The 17,608-nt window shown below is 36.5% G+C and overlaps 2 protein-coding genes across 3 annotated transcripts in view; one reads left to right on the top strand and one right to left on the bottom strand.

Annotated features, from left to right (window-relative positions):
* cdc73 (cell division cycle 73, Paf1/RNA polymerase II complex component, homolog (S. cerevisiae)) overlaps positions 1-17,608 on the top strand; it is a 338,701-nt gene that overhangs the window by 130,312 nt on the left and 190,781 nt on the right. The window lies entirely within an intron of this gene.
* Positions 6,285-15,973, bottom strand: LOC145347896 (beta-1,3-galactosyltransferase 2-like). 2 transcript variants are annotated; one of them, XM_080195855.1, is made up of 2 exons: positions 15,462-15,973; positions 6,285-9,178 (listed from the first exon to the last, which is right to left on the bottom strand). In XM_080195855.1, exon 2 carries the CDS (start codon positions 8,823-8,825, stop codon positions 7,551-7,553), a length of 1,275 nt encoding a protein of 424 aa, XP_080051981.1. In that variant the 5' UTR covers positions 8,826-9,178; positions 15,462-15,973; the 3' UTR covers positions 6,285-7,550. The 2 variants fall into 2 exon arrangements, with proteins under 2 accessions (XP_080051981.1, XP_080051982.1); XM_080195856.1 differs by having other exon boundaries at positions 6,285-9,165.

The raw sequence follows: 17,608 nt of genomic DNA, 5'->3' as shown, positions 1-17,608 counted from the left end.
GTGTTAACTGGGGTTCAGGATAAATGCATTCCTCTTAGAGTAAAGGGCAAGGCTGGCAGAAGTCGGGAACCCTGGATATTGAGGCCCTGGTCAAGAAGAAGGAGGCACATGACATGCATAGGCAGCTGGGATCAAGTGAATCTCTTGATGTAGAAGTAGAGTTAAGAGAGAAATTAGGAGGGCAAAAAGGGGACACAAAATTGTTTTGGCAGATGATGTAAAGGAGAATCCAAAGAGCTTTTACAAATACATAAAGGGCAAAAGAGTAAGAAGGGAGAGAGTAGGGGCTCTTAAGGATCAACAAGGACATCTGTGTGTGGATCCACAAGAGATGGATGAGATCATAAATGAATATCGCTCATCAGTATTTACTGTTGAGAAAAGCATGGATGTTAGGGAACTTGGGGAAATAAATAGTCATGTCTTGAGGAGTGTCCATATTACAGAAAAGGAGGCGCTGGAAGTCTTAAAGCGCATCAAGATAGATAAGTCCCCAGGACCTGATGAAGTACATCCCAGGACGTTGTGGAAGGATAGGGAGGAAATTGCGGGTCCCCTAGCCCACATATGTGAATCATCGATGGTCATGGGTGAGGTGCCTGAAGATTGGAGAGTGGCAAATGTTACGCCTTTGCTTAAAAAGGCTGCAGGGAGAAGCCTGGGAACTACAGGCCAGTGAGCCTCACATCTGTGGTACATAAATTGTTGGAAGGTATTTTAAGAGACAGGATCTATAAGGATTTAGAGATGCAAGGACTGATTAGGAGCAGTCAGCATGGCTTTGTGAGTGGAAAATCATGTCTCTCAAATTTGATTGAGTTTTTTGAAGGGGTAGCCAAGAAAGTAGGTGAGAGCAGTGCAGTTGATGTTGTCTATGTGGACTTTAGCAAGGCCTTTGACAAAGTACTGCATGGTAGGTTGTTGCATAAAATTAAATCTCTCAGGATCCAGGGTGAGGTATCTAAATGGATACAAAATTGGCTTCTTTTTCAAACTGGAGGCCCGTGACCAGTGGTGTGCCTCAGGGATCAGTGCTGGGCTCACTGTTATTTGTCATTTGTATAAATAATTTGGATGAAAATATACAGGACGTGGTTAGTAAGTTTGCAGATGACACCAAGATTGGTGGCATAGTGAAGAAAGTTATCTCCAATTGCAATGGGATCTTGATCAATTGGGCCAGTAGGCTGATGAATGGCAGATGGAGTTTAATTTAGACAAACGTGAGGTGATGCGTTTTGGTAGATTGAATCAGGGCAGAACTTACTGAGTTAATGGTAGGGCACTGGGGAGAGTTACAGAACAGAGAGATCTAGGGGTACATGTTCATAGCTCCTTGAAAGTGGAGTCACAGGTGGACAGAGTGGTGAAGAACACATTTGGCATGTTTGGTTTCATCGGTCAGAACATTGAATACAGGAGTTGGGACGTCATGTTGAAGTTGTACGAGTCATTGATAAGGCCATATTTGGAATACTGTGTGCAATTTTGGTCACCCTATTATAGAAAGCTTTCTAGCTACTAAGCTAGAAAGAGTGCAGAAAAGATTTACTAGGATGCTACCGGGACTTGAGGGATTGAGTTACAAGGAGAAGCTGAACAGACTTTTCTTCTTTGGAGCATAGGAGGCTGAGGGGTGACATTATAGAGGTCTATAAAATAATGAGGGGCATAGACAAGGTAGATAGTCAATATCTTTTCCCAAAGGTAGGGGAGTCTAAAACTGGAGGGCATAGGTTTAAGGTGAGAGGGGAGAGATACAAAAGTGTCCAGAGGGGCACTTTTTTCACACAGAGGGTGGTGAGTGTCTGGAACAAGCTGCCAGAGGTAGTAGCAGAGGTGGGTACAATTTTATCTTTTAAAAAGCATGCAGATAGTTACATGGGTACGATGGGTATGGAGGGATACAGGCCAAATGCGAGCAATTGGGATTAGCTTAAGGGGTTTACTTAAAAAAAAAAGGCAGCATGGACAAGTTGGGCCGAAGGGCCTGTTTCAATGCTATAATCCTCTATGCTGAGTCCTGAAGGGCGTTGTTGCTAGGTTGGGCCTTGGCAGGTAGTGAATGGACCAAGTATTGGGAAAAACATACCTCCCCCATCTTATCCAATTTACCTGTCACAGACATATCTGTCCATGACAGTAATTGTAGGATTGACTGCTGCACACTGCCTGTGGAGATGAAGTCCTGTCTTCACTGTGAGGATACCCTCCATTGTGTGTGTGGCACTACGACTGTGCTAAATTACAATCAAGTCCTGGTTCAATGAAGAATATAGAAGGACATGCCAGGAGCAACACCAGGCATTCCTAAATATGAGGTGTCAATCTGGTGGAGCAGCAACACAGGACAATTAGAATGTGAAACAGTGTAAGCAGTATGCAGTGGACAAAACTAAATGACTCCGCAACCAACGGATCAGGTCGAGCTCTGCAGTCCTGCCACATACACTAGTGACTCTCTTATTTCCGTTTTCACCTGTCCTCTATACTTTTTTATATTCAGCTTGGTTCACCCTTTGTTATCCACTGAAATTTATTTTGCACCCTTTTCTATCCCCTCCTACCGTCTTACTGTTTTGTCATTGAGTGCTCTAGCTATATTTGCCTTCTCTTTATCCCTTGTAGGAATATACCTGAACTACACATGAACAGCTACCCGTGGCTCTCTACCAGCCGTTGCTTCATTACATTTCTGTTAACCAGCTTTGAGCTCCAATTTATGTATATTAGCCTATTAAACAAAAATCTCAAATGTCACACAGTGGTTATACTTGTTTAATTTCTTGGTCTTCCTTTAAAAATACCATTGAGTTGTTGTATTGCTCTTAGTCTAAATTATGATTTTGAAGTTTGTCTGTCCTGGTGAAAGATTTTGAATGATTTCTCTTCAATTAACCAAATTTTAATCTGACGACAGAATAATCAACTTTGTGAAAATTGTAAGGCTATTTTCACAATGTTCACATGTAAACCTTTCCTGGTGGGGAAGCTGTAATAGTCTTTACTGAGCAGGTTAAGTCATAGTGGTACAGAACTTCAGTGTGCCTGAAAAAAGCAATGTTGAAGTTTTTTGTCTTGCATTAACTAGGACAGTCCTCAAGAATACCAAAGTAAGATAAAACAACAATTTATACTGTCTGAGAATCGTGTGCTGATTGGTTAATAATAAGATTCTGGTTAGTAGAGATTGGCATACAGAATGCACCAGTTTATGGTGATTGACAGTTATTTGGCAAGTATCATTTGAAATTTAAACAAGGCAGGATGACCATGATGGGCCAAGACATTGTCCTGAAGAATGAATCAGTGAACAGCCATGACTTGCTTTGTTTTGTTGAAATAGGTCTAGTGTATATGCATGTTCTCTTTCTGCAAAGAACAGGACTCTGTATATTAATATATGTTGCTTCCAGTACATATATAGGGCCATGTGCAACTCAACTGACAAGTTAAATTGTTTGTCAGTGTAATTTTTAAAACAGTTATGATTTTTTAGCAAATGTTGTCCGGTCTCAATCACATCTAATGTTGGAAATTCTGCTTTGAATTTTGCAACCCCAAGATGATTTGTACCTTGCTCATTGCGAACTGCAAACTGGGACATGCTGCTTGATATGATCCACCAGTCTTTGGGACTAATGGCCTTGTATTAGCATCACACTGGTATTGAAATTCATATGCAATAGTACTCATTGGTGTGACACGTAAAACGTCTCTGCTTAATAGTAGCATCCTGTTAGCGGTGAGTTCTAATTGGGTTGCCACTGCATAGCTATGACACCAGGGATTTATTCAATAAAAAATCCAAGGCTTGTATTCAGGCTCGTTCTGTAGGTCTTCAGGATTGGTTTGTAAGGGGTGCTGAGGATTGGTTCTCTTGAATCGCTTGTGTAGTGTAATATTTTATACTTCAAACTGTTTTAATGTACTATTGAAGATTAGTAGTAAAAGAATACTGTTTCTTCCTGAGTGCTTGCATATTATTTATACTTAAAAAGTTCAAGCTATAGATAAATTATTCCATTGGTAAATAGAACTCTGTTAATCAGTACCATCCATTCTCTGTGCGTGCTGATAATAAAGATTTTTTTTACTGTACTTTGAATTCTCAATCTCTTGGCAAAAAAAATCTTGTGCCAATTTTGCAGTCACAAAGCACATTGAGTTATTGGATGTCATTTTATCTGTTGAATCCTTCTGAAACGCAAAGATCCTGCTGGATCTTTGCACTTTGTGACATTTAAGAATGTCGGCCAGCAAGATCACGATTTGGTACTATTACAATTTGTAACTAGAAAATACTGAAAATTAGTTGAAATTTGTGGTTTCTATGGAAAGCTCTTTGTACATCGTGACTTTTAGCTATTGACATTTTTAAGTAATAGTTGTAGCATTACTAAACAGAAAAGCAATTAACAGGAAAACTAAAAAGTCATAAACATTATGAAATATTAGAGTTATATTGAGTTGCTTTGAAGACTTGCCCTGGAGAGTTAGTTTCTCTCTTTCTCGTCCCCACCCTTTCTGATTTGAGATTTTAGTTGTCAGGTTTGTATATAAGCGAATAGGGAGATGAATTGCAGATAAACCTGCTTCAGGTTCTCTTCTGTCCATGTTTGTACTTGCTGCAGCAGTTAGGAGGAGAAATTTTGGCTGTGATTTGTTCTGATTCCCCTCTCTGTCCCCTTCCTGGGTTTGTGTTATATGAATGTTAAACTTCTGTCTTCTGTGTACCTGACATCATGTGTCTCAAGTACATTTTATTTCACTGGCACATTGTATCTGTTGCAGTTTGCTGAGAAGTAGTTTTCTGAAAGTATGCCAGAATGTTTTTAAGAAAAGATGTTAGAGAGGAGTTTAACATTTGCAGGGGATGTTCCACATTAAAAAAAGAAAATGGGTGCTCTAGATTAATGGTACTTGAGGCAATATCTGTTGATATCCGCTAACTCAGCTAGCGGACTATAACATTTAGTGCCATCCCATCTATTTAGCCTTTGGAAAGTAATTTTTTGTGAAGAAAAACTAACCTGTTTTGATGGAATTGTTAAGCAGGTTTTCTGTTTTTAGCTTAACTGCAGCCGAAGTTAGTTTTCAGAACCGAATGATTTGTTATTTATGTCTTCTATCCTAATGAGCATTTCATGATTCTGACAATTGTGTAGTTAAATTGAGTCACCAACTTGCATTTGTGCGGTACTTTTAACATAACAAAGGTACTTCGCATATGGCAAATAAAGATTGCTGAGTCAAAGTAATATTAGAAACATTAGAGGAGGGTAGGCCATTTTGCCCTCCTGGCCTGCTCCAGCATTCAGTGACATCATAGCTGATCTGGTTGTGGTCTCAACTCCACGTTCCTGTCTGCCTTCCCTAACCCTTCACTCCCTTACCTAACAACAGAAGCCTGTTTAACTCTACCTTAAATAAATTCATAGATTCAGCCTCCACTATGTTCTGGGGAAGAGACAAGTGACCAAAAATTGGCCAGTTCGATGGACTTCAGGTATTGTATCAAGAGGATAGAAGTGGAGAGGTTTTAGGGAGAGAATTCTAGAACATGTAGCCTAAGTGAGTGAAAGCATGGCCACCAAGAATAAACCAAAATAGGGTGGGGGAGCTATGTTGTGTTGGAGACCATTGTTGGAGGTGCAGAGAGCTGTAGAATATTTGTGCTATTGGCTAAGGTTACTGGGATCAGAAAGAATGAGGCCAGTGAGCATTTTGAAGACAAGGATATAAAGTATGTCTGTGGAATAAGAGCCAAAATGGGTTAATATTTAGTGGAACTTCGAGATAGAAAAAGGACAGCAGAGTTAGGAGGAGCTAAGTTCACATATAGGTATGGAATTTAGTTTTGTACAAACTGGGATAGTGTCACCCTGTGTTGGAGTGCTGTACTTATTACTTGGGCATTTTTCAAGCATTTCTAAATCATATTATAGATGTTGCTTAGAATGATGTGTTGCATTTATTCAAAGGTTCATTCTATTTAGGATTTTGCAAAAATCTCATTTAAAAAAGAACATTTAAATATGCCAAAATTCTAAAGCAAACTGGTGATATTTATGTTATACCACAGATTGTCTTTAACTTAGTTTCTCTTAATAAATAAGAGATGCTTCTATGTGGCGAATACATGAAATGAAGGTCAACCACACAACCACCATGTTTATGTTTGAATTATGAGAAATTAGATTTGCGTATTGTATAAAAACAGATCCAAAATATTCATGATGCGTTTCAGTTTATGACACACAACATTTCAGTTGCATTCCAGAATTACTTTAATACTATCATCAAACACATGTTTTCAGTAGTGATTTAATAATGGGTTTCCAAGCTTCAAATTTATCTTTTTTTGGAGCTGTACAATGATCTTGATAAATTTATAGCAGAAAGCAATATTGCACAGTGGAACTTTCAATACAAAAAAGAAAGAAAGTACCATGGTTGACAGCAAGATAGGAACATTGGAAGGAAAAATTGATTTTTTTAGACTTGTACCCTCTTTCGGCTGTCTATTAAGTTACACCCAAATTATTTAACAATTGCAGCAATAAAGCTTTATTGGCATCTTCACCAAATCTCTGTCCAGCTGGGGAGGGGGTGCACAAGGGAAGCTGAGGAAAATCAGTTGTTTCAATAAATAGACAAGTTTTTTTGAAGTAGTTTTCCACTTCTTCCTGTAAACAAAGTATACTACAAAAAGATGGTCAGAAATAAAGTGTGAACATAATTATGAATGGTTTTGTGGAGGAACATACAATTGAAGTCCATCTGGAAAAGTAATAAAAGTTCCCCTCAAAAAAAAGTTGGCGAACTAACATTTTAGATTAGATAAAAGTTACATCATTATATTCCAAGCTTTTGTTTCTCCATTCAGGCCTGAAAGTGTCCCTTTATGTATTCAAGGAAAGAGGCATTCCATTCACAAATCAATATTTCATACACACCATTCTGAGTGTTCTTTTTGATTCATTAAACAGTCTACCTTTATAACAGAAGTATTGTAATTTGGCAAATAATTTTGCATTTTAGAAATTTTCAGTGTTGGTTTTAAACGATGTAGTTTTACAAAATCATTCTAATTTATTGTTCTCAAGAGACATTCCTTAAATAATTTCTATCAACAAGATTGAACAAACCTTGACACAGATTAACTTGTACAGCTATCAACAAAATTTGGAACCACATTCTATTTCAAGATTACCTATTGTTGCCACAGTTAAACATTAAGAGTAGTTCACTGAGGTTCATTGCTTTGCATTGCTCAAAATAAAATTCAAGTTTGGTATACATAGACACTCAGTCAACTAAGAACTCCAAAAGCAGATAAACTTCACAACATGTACTGCCATTGTATGCTTACGACTTTTTCTGAGAGGCTAACTTTTTAAATTAAGAATTTTTAAAAAATGCAAACCTAGGTAATGGTTTTGTAAGTGTTGGAATGTTGCATTGGCTTCATACATAGTCTTTATACATGCTTGGATAATTCATTTACAATACAGTGAAGATTGGATAGCTTGGATTCAGAATTGTCATCAGTGCACTTTCTTTATGCGATACTTGCCATGTCCTCTGTAGCCTTTCTCTTTTGCCATGCTGGCACAGGCGTTGTGCTTGTTTTGCTGCAAGTGATTCCAGTACTTGATTAAGTCACTGGGCTGGAATTGATGGGAGGTAATTAAATGGCTATATTTACAGCTGGAATAAGAAACTCGCCAATGATTGAAGAGGAACTCATTGGGTGGTGGCACTGGGTCAATTCTCAGTTTGGCAAGACAGATTCCAACATAGACATCTTCTAAGTGCAAACGCCGGATGCTCAAAGAGACTTTAAAAATCTTTTCTGCTAAGTCCCCAGAGAAAACATAACCGGTGCCTGAACAGAAAACTGGATAGCGCTCACTGGGGTAGAGCTCTGGAGGCATGTACCATTTGCTATCCTTGTTACGGTTTGGGGAATAACCACGCATCAGATATCCCGTGAAATAGTTGTGACGTGGAGGATGCACAGGCTTTAACAGTTTGTTTATTAAATACTCTGTGTTCACAAACATATCACTGTCAGTCTTCATAACATACCGGGCATGCGGGCAATATGTTGCAACCCAGTTCATTCCCATCAAAGTTTTAATAGTCAGATTGTAATATGTATCCAGAAAGTCTTGTTGAATAATATCATGATATTGTCTGCTTTCTTCCAGTAAAGTTTGTTGAAAGTTCCCACTAGCCTTTCTAAAACCTAGGAGAAAGAGATGTACCATATGTAATCCAGGGGCGATGCTTTCATTTCCCCAGGTTTGCCTAATGGCGTGTCGAGCTTCAATTTGGTCAGGTTCAGCTGCAATCAACATAATTAAGAATGGGTTTTGTCCTTCACATTTGTTTGGTTCATTAATGATATACTTATACTGGTGATGGGGAATATACCCTGTTCTCTTCTTGCTGTACATGGTTCCATTAGCATTCAATACATCCCCTAATCCAGTTACATCAGGAGGAGAAAGTGCGGTGCTTGAATTCACTGCATGAATCTTGTATACTTGAGCAGCCTCTTTCCAAATATTCCTCATTGTGCTCTGGTTGTTAGTACTTTTTGGTGACCTGAATCCTCTCATTGTATGAGAAACAGAATAACCAGTTTCTCGTGACCAGGTTTTGCTAGTTACCCAATCGTGCTGCTTAATGAACAGAAACATTGCAAATAAAAACACAAAGCATATAAGTGCAATAATATGAGTACGAAACAGAGAACGTTTAACATTCCAGGTCATCTTCATTAGGCAGCAGTATCGTCTTCTCCACTGGAGCATGTTGCAGCACGGCTATTTGCAATGTCTAATGCTTTTTTATGTGCTCACATCAGCTGTGTTTTACAACACAGCCAATCCTTTAAGGCTGTGTCCCTTATTAAACTGCTGTAGGAGCTTGATCTTTATGCTATATCTGTCTTATTTCTTCAGTAGTAGTATTTGGCCTATTGCAGATTTTTATCCTTTTATCACCTCATCCAAGTGCAATCAGTAAGTAAATAATCCATATTTACAAATGAGTATTTGTTGATTTAGAAGTTCCAATGAAGCAACATATTTATTTAAGTAAATGTTGACGGTACTTAATGCCCAAACTTCTGGAGGAGTTGTTCTTGATATTCTGTAGAAGGAAACTGCAACATTATTCAGTCATTATAAATTGTGGTCTATGGTTCAAACTTGTACACATTGTAACAATTTGAGATTATTGGCTAAGTAAAAATTACTCATAACATTTATATTGTATGTATATTTGAAGTATCAAAGTTCTCCTGTTCCAATATCCATTGTTCTGGACTCTTGGACCTCATGCTTTTTATTACACAGATCTACAATGCAAATGGTTTGCGAGTTTCTATTTTATGGCATACAAAGAAAGTTTAATTTGCTGTTGTGAATTACTTTACTGAAATATTGCATCGTTATATTTACAATGCCCATTGATTTTGAAGTTCTAGTAAAATTCAAATCTGCCTCCTTGCAAATAATACTTATTACAATCTTTTTTAAAATGAACATTTTTTTTATTTTTATAGTACTAAAATTAGCTTTCCTCCCTCAACATTAGCGAATGAGTCAGAGGCCCTTTGCATTCAAGCCTTGAATTGGACTAACTGGAGGGGTAATTTGTAAAAGTCGTAGTGCTTCTGTCAACCTGTTCTGCATTTTAAAAGTCAATGAGGAGGAGCACCAGTCAATTAATTTTCAGTCTTTAGTTGCCTGAATTCAGAAATTTGAACACTAGCTCACGATAAGCATCTCTACTTGTCATTCACCTTTAAACACGTACTTAGAACTGTGAAGCTGTAAAGAATAGTTTTGTGTTAAGTTTTCTTGTCTCATGCCCCAGTCTGGCTTCAGTATTGCGACTGGTGAATTGAAACACGGGCACTCCTCATTTCGTACCAAACAAAATTGAAGCTTTTTTTGTACTTGTAGGAAAGAAGTTGTCTAATATCTGTAGAATGTAGCTTTAATTGGATGCCTGATAGATGTAACCATCTATAATGCAAAGCAATCCTTTTGATAATATTGAACTGATCAAGCAATGAGTTTCAACTCGTCATTGATGGAAATATTGTTTAGCTTTATAAACAGTTAATATTTTCCTGAATAAAGCTTTGATTGTTAAAGCACTTGCTCTGGTTGATGTAATTTCAACAGTCCAGTTTCCATACACAGTAAATATTGCATTTTAGACTAAATTCTTGGCCATATTAATCAACACAGCCTTGCTTATCCTTTCAGTACACATGGCTTAACCTAAGTAGAACAAATAAGAATCATTTATTTTCATATACATCAGGATTGAGCAGGTAGATAAATGACTTAAGAGTCAAGATACAAATATGGCTCGTTCTTCACTATTATGAATTTTCAGAGATTTTATACACAAAGATTTTAAGAGCATGCAAGTTCAATCTTAAGTTACATTTATATATTTGCATATAATACAGATTGTATACAATGTACATTATTTAAAGTTCGGTCAACACTTAGCTTTTGAGATCAAGTTTTTTTAATAAAACTTGATGTACAAAAAATAAGCAGTATGGTTAAGCATCGATCGATGTTGCTTATGTGAAGAGTAAATTTTTAGTTGTTCAAAATATCACTTGACTAATGCGTTAAAGTTTACCAGAAAGGGGTTGCAAGAGGAGTAGAGTCATTATATGCTCAAGATTAAAAAAAACTAATCTCCACAAAAATGAAGAAAGGATTAAGATGCTTAAAATTATATTTTTGTGATGTGATTTTAAAATATTGTTTCAAATTAATGTAAATGGATCTAAGCTTTGAGAGAAAATATAATATGAGCACCCTCAATAAATAGTATTTAATAGTTAAGTAACCCAAAACTGAGATCAACATGGGCTATAAATTGTAGTTGAATGGGAGTAGTAAGTAGATGTATTTGTGGGAGCATAGTGAAAAGAAAACACAGACTTCAAATAGCTTTTAGTATTGATTACTTTTGTTATTTTTGAAATATTAAATAAATTAGCTTTTAGTTCCAATTTGTTCTGTAAAAAAATTCTTGAGAGTTTCAATGGAATAGGTTTCATTGATTAAAGGCAGCCATTTGCTGCTGCATAGAATTGTTGAAGGCCTTGTATGGTTAAGTTGTGATGTCTCTGTTCAGAATGGCAGAAATTACATGGGAATTCCCAGCTCCACATGGTTTAAGTTCAGCTTCGCTTGCTTCAGCTTTTTAACACACTGCAGAATGACTGAGCGCTTGTAAATTCCTCTTGATTAATCAATAGTCAAAATCGTTTTTTTATAAACATTTCAATTGAACTTATCAGTGTTTTAAAGTTTTACTGTTGCATTTAGGCAGCAGTGACAAATAATTACATTTTTCCTTCTAGTGACGTGTCTTGTAGCAATCCCCTTCAAATGCATAAATGGTCACAGTGAATATCAGCAATTAGATAATGAAACAAGCGTTATGTAGCTTAAAAGTAGCAAGTTGAAGTATGGCTGGCTCCAGTACCATTCCAGTTCTAAACCAAGACTCAAAATTTGGAGGCAATCTGCAATATCCAGTCACAATAGAAAATGTTGTCTAGATTAATGACTTTAATCTCCTGTTATTTAAAATGCAGTGACATAATTAAAGAAATGCCAATTTAATGGATTATTCCTGTTAGGTTGCTTTCATGTAGGGCATGCTTTGAATGAATATAAGCAATAAGTAAAGTGGGAGGAAAGAAGGTGACCAGGAATCATTTTATGCAAGTGGTGCCCTATTCAGAACTTATTTAGACAGACTGAGAAATGATTGAAAGATGATCATTGATTTGGCCTTTTTAAAGTAAATATGGGTTCACTTGAATTCTGAACAGTCATGGGTGGTGCAGCATGTCTGTACCATGAGCAGTTCTAGGTGGTCTTTTACTTCTAGAGATGCATGAGGAAGACAAATCACTATTTTCTCCTGCCACACCCAATGTTCTTGTGTTTGTTGACTAGCTGGAGATCACTACTGACAGTCAGTATTTTTAATACTTCTTGAAATGGCTTTGCCATTTTGTTTTTGAAAATATGTGCTTTGTCATTTTGAGATGATATAAGTAGCCTCGGGTTAAACCAGTCTTGGGCTCAACCCTCGACCAGTTGTTCCTACAATTTACTTAAATTGGGAACAAATCAACTGCATTCCATATTTGAAGCCATGTGTGGGGAGACATGCATGAAAATGAAAGCATAATTATGAATTTGAGAATGATTGATTGAAGTGCTGAAGGGACTTTAATAACTTTGGCAGAAAATAAGGTATATTTAATGGATCCTGTGTATAATGGGTGGGGAGATGATGGTGGCCATATTGGCATAATTTTAAAAGATCACATTGGACAAACATTGACCCTGCAGGAGCAGAAGTTGATGTGGTGTGTCAATACTGCTTGATTTTGCAGTCAACTGAAATAACTACAGCTAGAAATGGTGTTAAGATTATGTTATCAAGTGAAAGGTAAACATTGTATACAAGAAGAAATCACTTAAGGGATTAAGGACTCTTTAATTCTGTTGACATTTTCTGGCACCAGTAAACAGGTTGATGTAGCAGCAGTTTATAATTGAAAGAGTTAACTGCTGAGATCAACTATTTATTGGAAGTAGCATCGGCCGTCTTTGGTTATAATGCAGCAGTTGTTACTGAATTATTAAACAGTTTGTAACGTTTGCCATAAGGCACTTCATTGTTTACCTGGGGGTGTGCTGTAAGATACGAACACAATGAAAGAATTGTTTTGATGTCATCGACCAAGAATATATAAATTTAGTAGTTTATTTGACTGCATAATAGATGTAAAATACACATGTCCATTACATACCAGGCTTGATGATTAGCATATCTATATGTTGTGATTTAAAGCTAAAAGATGAAAAATACAATGGCATACCATGATAGACAAGGTAGGGAGAGAAAAGTACACTTACAGCACATGGTGTATTGAATGGCAGAAGATAGTGATGCATGAACATTTTTTGTATTGTTTTAATGGTTTTTTTGCTATTGGATATACAGTAAAATAAATGAGGATGTGACCATCAGCAAGACTTTGAAATCCTGATGTCAGTTTTTTCTGCAAAGATACTCTCTCTCAATTTGAATATTCTATTTAAAGAACTTGTGGTTTACAAAATGTCTATTTTACTTCCATGATCTTGCAGCTACTTTTGAGCTTGTAGTGGAATATTCTTAATATTATATTTCCACTTCACTATTATTGCAAAATGGTAAATTGAAAAAACGACTTTTTACTTGAATTGTATACAATCATGTTGATGAAATGAAACTAAAGCATTCTAAGGCGACAGTGGGCTAAAGAAACAAATAGTCTTGAATTTCAAAAACTTTATTTTCTAATGCTGAACTACCTTTTGCTGTCGTCGGGGCAGATATCCTGATTCTGTGAGCAGCAAATAGAAGTGTTTAAGGGCAAATCAAATATATTATTGAGCCCTCATTATATTTGTGAGAAAATCGTCATTCTGTAGCAGGATGTATTGTTTTTACTTAGATTTCTTGCTTTTGGATTTTTAATCCTAATTTAACTTGGAAATTGAACAGAGGCAAATGAAATTTGGAATTTATTTTACTATAGCAACGTGTAAGTTTAAACCGTTCACAATGGTTGGTAATTCATTTTTTAAAATTTCTAATCTCTTGCATTCAATAGATTGTAGTCACGTTTGTTTGTTGAATTCGGAATTATTGACACCTTCAGTATACAAAGATTGGACGTTTTCCCAAAAGAATAGCATATACGCATTACCTTTTAATTAAACATTATTGCAAATTCATTGCCAATCATTTGAGATCTCTGGCTAATTATGTTTATTGTAATCTTTATTTCAGGGATATACTGATTTAACTTTTGTAATTGAACAGCCTTTTGCTTACACTGTATGTTTAGGGCTGTATGACATTGCAGTTGCTTTAATATAGTGGATGATAACTGGTCATTTTCCAATTTTGAGGTTCCCAATTCTGCCCCAATGGACTTTACATTTTTAATTCAGTGAGACATTGATATAACTTTTTGTTTAACATTCCAAAATGTGAAAGATATTTAAAGGCTGTAGACATTTTTTGAGGTAAAAACTTTGTTTGGTGGTCCGAATTATCGCACTGCAATATTCTGGTTTCAGATAATTAGTTTTGTTTAGTTGTAGGTTAATTACTTACTACTTAGTAGGTTCTCAGTACATAAAAGTACTATTACATACTGAAAACCTATTACACTGCCTGTCACTAGGTGGTAGTGCTCAGCGTACATGAGCTCGATTTCACTCTAACTATCCCAGTAACATTTATTTCAAATGTTTTATCTCTGTTTTAGAAAACATCTACAAAACTGTAATTTAATTTTTAAAATATCCCATTGACTCCAGCATGTTAATATAAAATTCTGCATGAATGTTTTTATTATAATTCAGACTAAATGTGACCAGCCATGAATCTGCATAAAGTCAGCAAAGCTCAGGAGTTAGTTATTAAATGTCATTACATTTTTCTTAGAGGCATGTTCAGTTGTATCGTGATGTTATTAAAAAGTAACGCTGCTGCCGGCACAGCAACTGCTTTTATATTTAAAACTGTTTAATGATTCATTGCAGTCTGCTGATTGATGTCTGTGCCAAACACTGACTGCAGTACAACATTTTTTGAATAAGATTTAGCAGTTGGTAAGTCTGGCATTTTTAAAATGGAGCTGCTCACGTAACATTTGTTTATTTCTGGTATCAAGAAAAATATCACGAGGAATAGAAACTATCTAGTTTTGATAGATGCAAAACTGTGCACTGTCACAGATGAAGCAGGGATATATAAAGATTTAGACTTAAGTTTTTCTACTCTGGAGAATGGGCTTATGTAGTGAACAAATTGTTTGATGTTTGCCAAATGTTTTTAGCTTTCATAGCTTAAAATAGCAATGGAAGCTTACGGGATGTGATCAAAGTCTTGAACAAACCAACTGTATCTATATATTTTAAGCAATAACATAACAAACCAGCATTGTATGGCCAATTGTGCTGTTTAACAAATATAATTTGACTTATCTTTGTTTCGTCTTTTGTTTTGATGGCTCAGTGCTCACAGCATGTGGCACAGAGTAAGACCATTTAATTGGGCTTTCAAGCTGTTTGTGTGTTGGAAATTGCTGTTAGGTATATAATTAAAATTATTTCTATGCAATACTTTAAACTAAAAAATCTGTGTTGCTTTTTGAAGCTGTTGTCATCCATTTTCTTTATACTGTAGTCTGTAACAAACAGTGAATTTAATCTGTTCCGTTTTGCTTCATTGCTGAAACACAGATGCTCCTGTATAGGAACAATTGGCCTCTTGTTCTCAATGCAACTTAAAAAGCGTAAGAATAATACATGTAAGCTTTAACATACCTTCTTTTGTCGGGCCCCTTATGGGTAACGATGCATACGCCGGCTGGAAACATGTTTTTGGCTAGCCATCATACCAGCAAGAGGCTGCCGCTGAACATGCGCATATCTGGAGTAATTCAGCCTACGCTTAATTTTTACTTTTGTCTGCCCATCTGTCTATGCATTATAGAGAATTGCCTCAATAAGAGCACTGAGGATCTTCTTTCACTTTTGAAGACAGCTGCTTATCCTAGTAGCCACACTGGAGAACAGTTTGTCAGCTCTTTAGTTAAATGATGCAGTTCTGCGATCCTCAGCTGTATATCAGGTCGATCAGTGTTTATAGACATCAGCAATAGAAGGCAACTACCGTGTACATGGACTGATTCTTCAGTTGTGTACGGCATATTAGAGGAGCTACATCCAGACCTGTGGGTTGCTAGGCAGCTAAGGCATGACTGTGAGCAGTGTTGATGCCGCGTAGGCTGCTCTGTTAAGCTTACTCCTTTTGCATAAAATAAGAACGGGATCTGCTTTTGACTGACTGTCCTCTGGTAGCAGAAGGAAACGTCAGTGTACAGGAGACTCCCACGTGATCATTACTGTATTAATGTCCTTCCTGTCTTCGATAACAGTGCTGCTGCAAGACTCCTGGTGTTAGCTGAAGGAATGTGTGATTTTGTCAATGGGTTTTGCTTCACTGGGAATCTTGAATACAAAACACTGGTAGCAAGCTTAAAAGAGGAGCAAGTATTTTATTTGCAGAACTGTTCTTTTTTAGCCTTTTTGATAAAAGTGAAAAATAATAGTTCATACTCATTTTTCTTTTTGCATAGTACTTGAGATTTTTTTTCCCTGCTTATCTTCTGACTTACCAAATGAAATGAAAATTGAATGATTGGACAGGACCATTTACTTTAAAAAGGAATACCCATTTTTGTCCTGCAAATATTTTGATGAAAAATTTACCTCTACCCAGTTCCCTTTCTTGTTAAAAGCTAAAAGATTTCAAAATGTACTGTTTTTATTGGCAGGCAGTAGTTGATCATTTTTGTTGTTTTCCCACACTAGTGTTAATTCAAATTAAATTGAAAGGAGGGGAGAAAAGCAAGTCTTGTAAACACATTAAATTACAACCAACATCACTATAAAGTACATTGAAATTATTCCCTGAATCAGGAGTATGTAGATAACTTAAGTCTGTGCTTGTGTCAATGCTTTTCTACATGCAGGTACAGAAATTAAAAGTAAAAATGTCCACTGTTACCTTGTTATTTCCTGAATGAGTGGATAGATAACTCAAGTCAGCACTTCTTTCGAGTCAGGCTGCACGCAGGAAAACTGACTTTTTTTTTCATCTGGATGTGTATCACCATCACTTAACCAAACAGCCTAATTGAAATTTGAGAGATTCTGTATTGTAAATTATATTCAGAAACCTTTTTTTAAATAAAAAATCTAAGTTGTCAGGAATGTCCTGATGTTTTACAGAAACTGGATTTTTAATTGTAATGTTAACCCAGTAAGAAAATTTATAAGGGCATTTAAAAAATCTTTCAACTTCTTTGTATATTAGTTATAAAAATGTTTTGATAGAACATGACAATTGAAGCCTGTTTGCTTTCGATTTTGTGTGGGAAAGCCTGGTACTGATGGGACATTTTGGATGACCAATGGGGATGAGACAGTTATGAAACTTTAAGGAATGCATTTAAGACCATAACAAATAAGAACAGGAGTAGGTTGTTCGATCCCTCGAGCCTGATCCAGCATTCCTCATGTCTACTTTCCTTCTTGATTCCCTTACTGTCAAAAATCTATCTCCACCTCAAGTATACACAAGGACTTTGTCCCCACAGCTCTCTGTGACAAGGAGTTCCAAAGACTCTCAACCCTCAGAAGAAGTTCCTCTTCATCTCAGTCTTAAATCGGCACCCCTTTATTCTGAGACTATGCTCCCTAGTCTGAGACCCCTCTCTCAGCATTTATCCTGCCAAACCTTCAGAATCCTATTTGTTTCAATGAGATCACATTTCATTCTTCCAAATTCCAATGAGTAGAGTCCCAGCCTGTTTAACCTTCCCTCATAAGACAATCCGTCCATACTGGGATCATCCTAGTGAACCTTCTGTGAATTGCCTCCAAGAAAATAACATCTTTCCTTAATA

Source organism: Carcharhinus amblyrhynchos, chromosome 9, assembly GCF_965287045.1.
Source record: "Carcharhinus amblyrhynchos chromosome 9, sCarAmb.v2.hapA, whole genome shotgun sequence".
NCBI lineage: Eukaryota > Metazoa > Chordata > Chondrichthyes > Carcharhiniformes > Carcharhinidae > Carcharhinus > Carcharhinus amblyrhynchos.
Note: the sequence above shows the minus strand (reverse complement) of the source record. Positions and strands in the feature narration are given on the sequence as shown.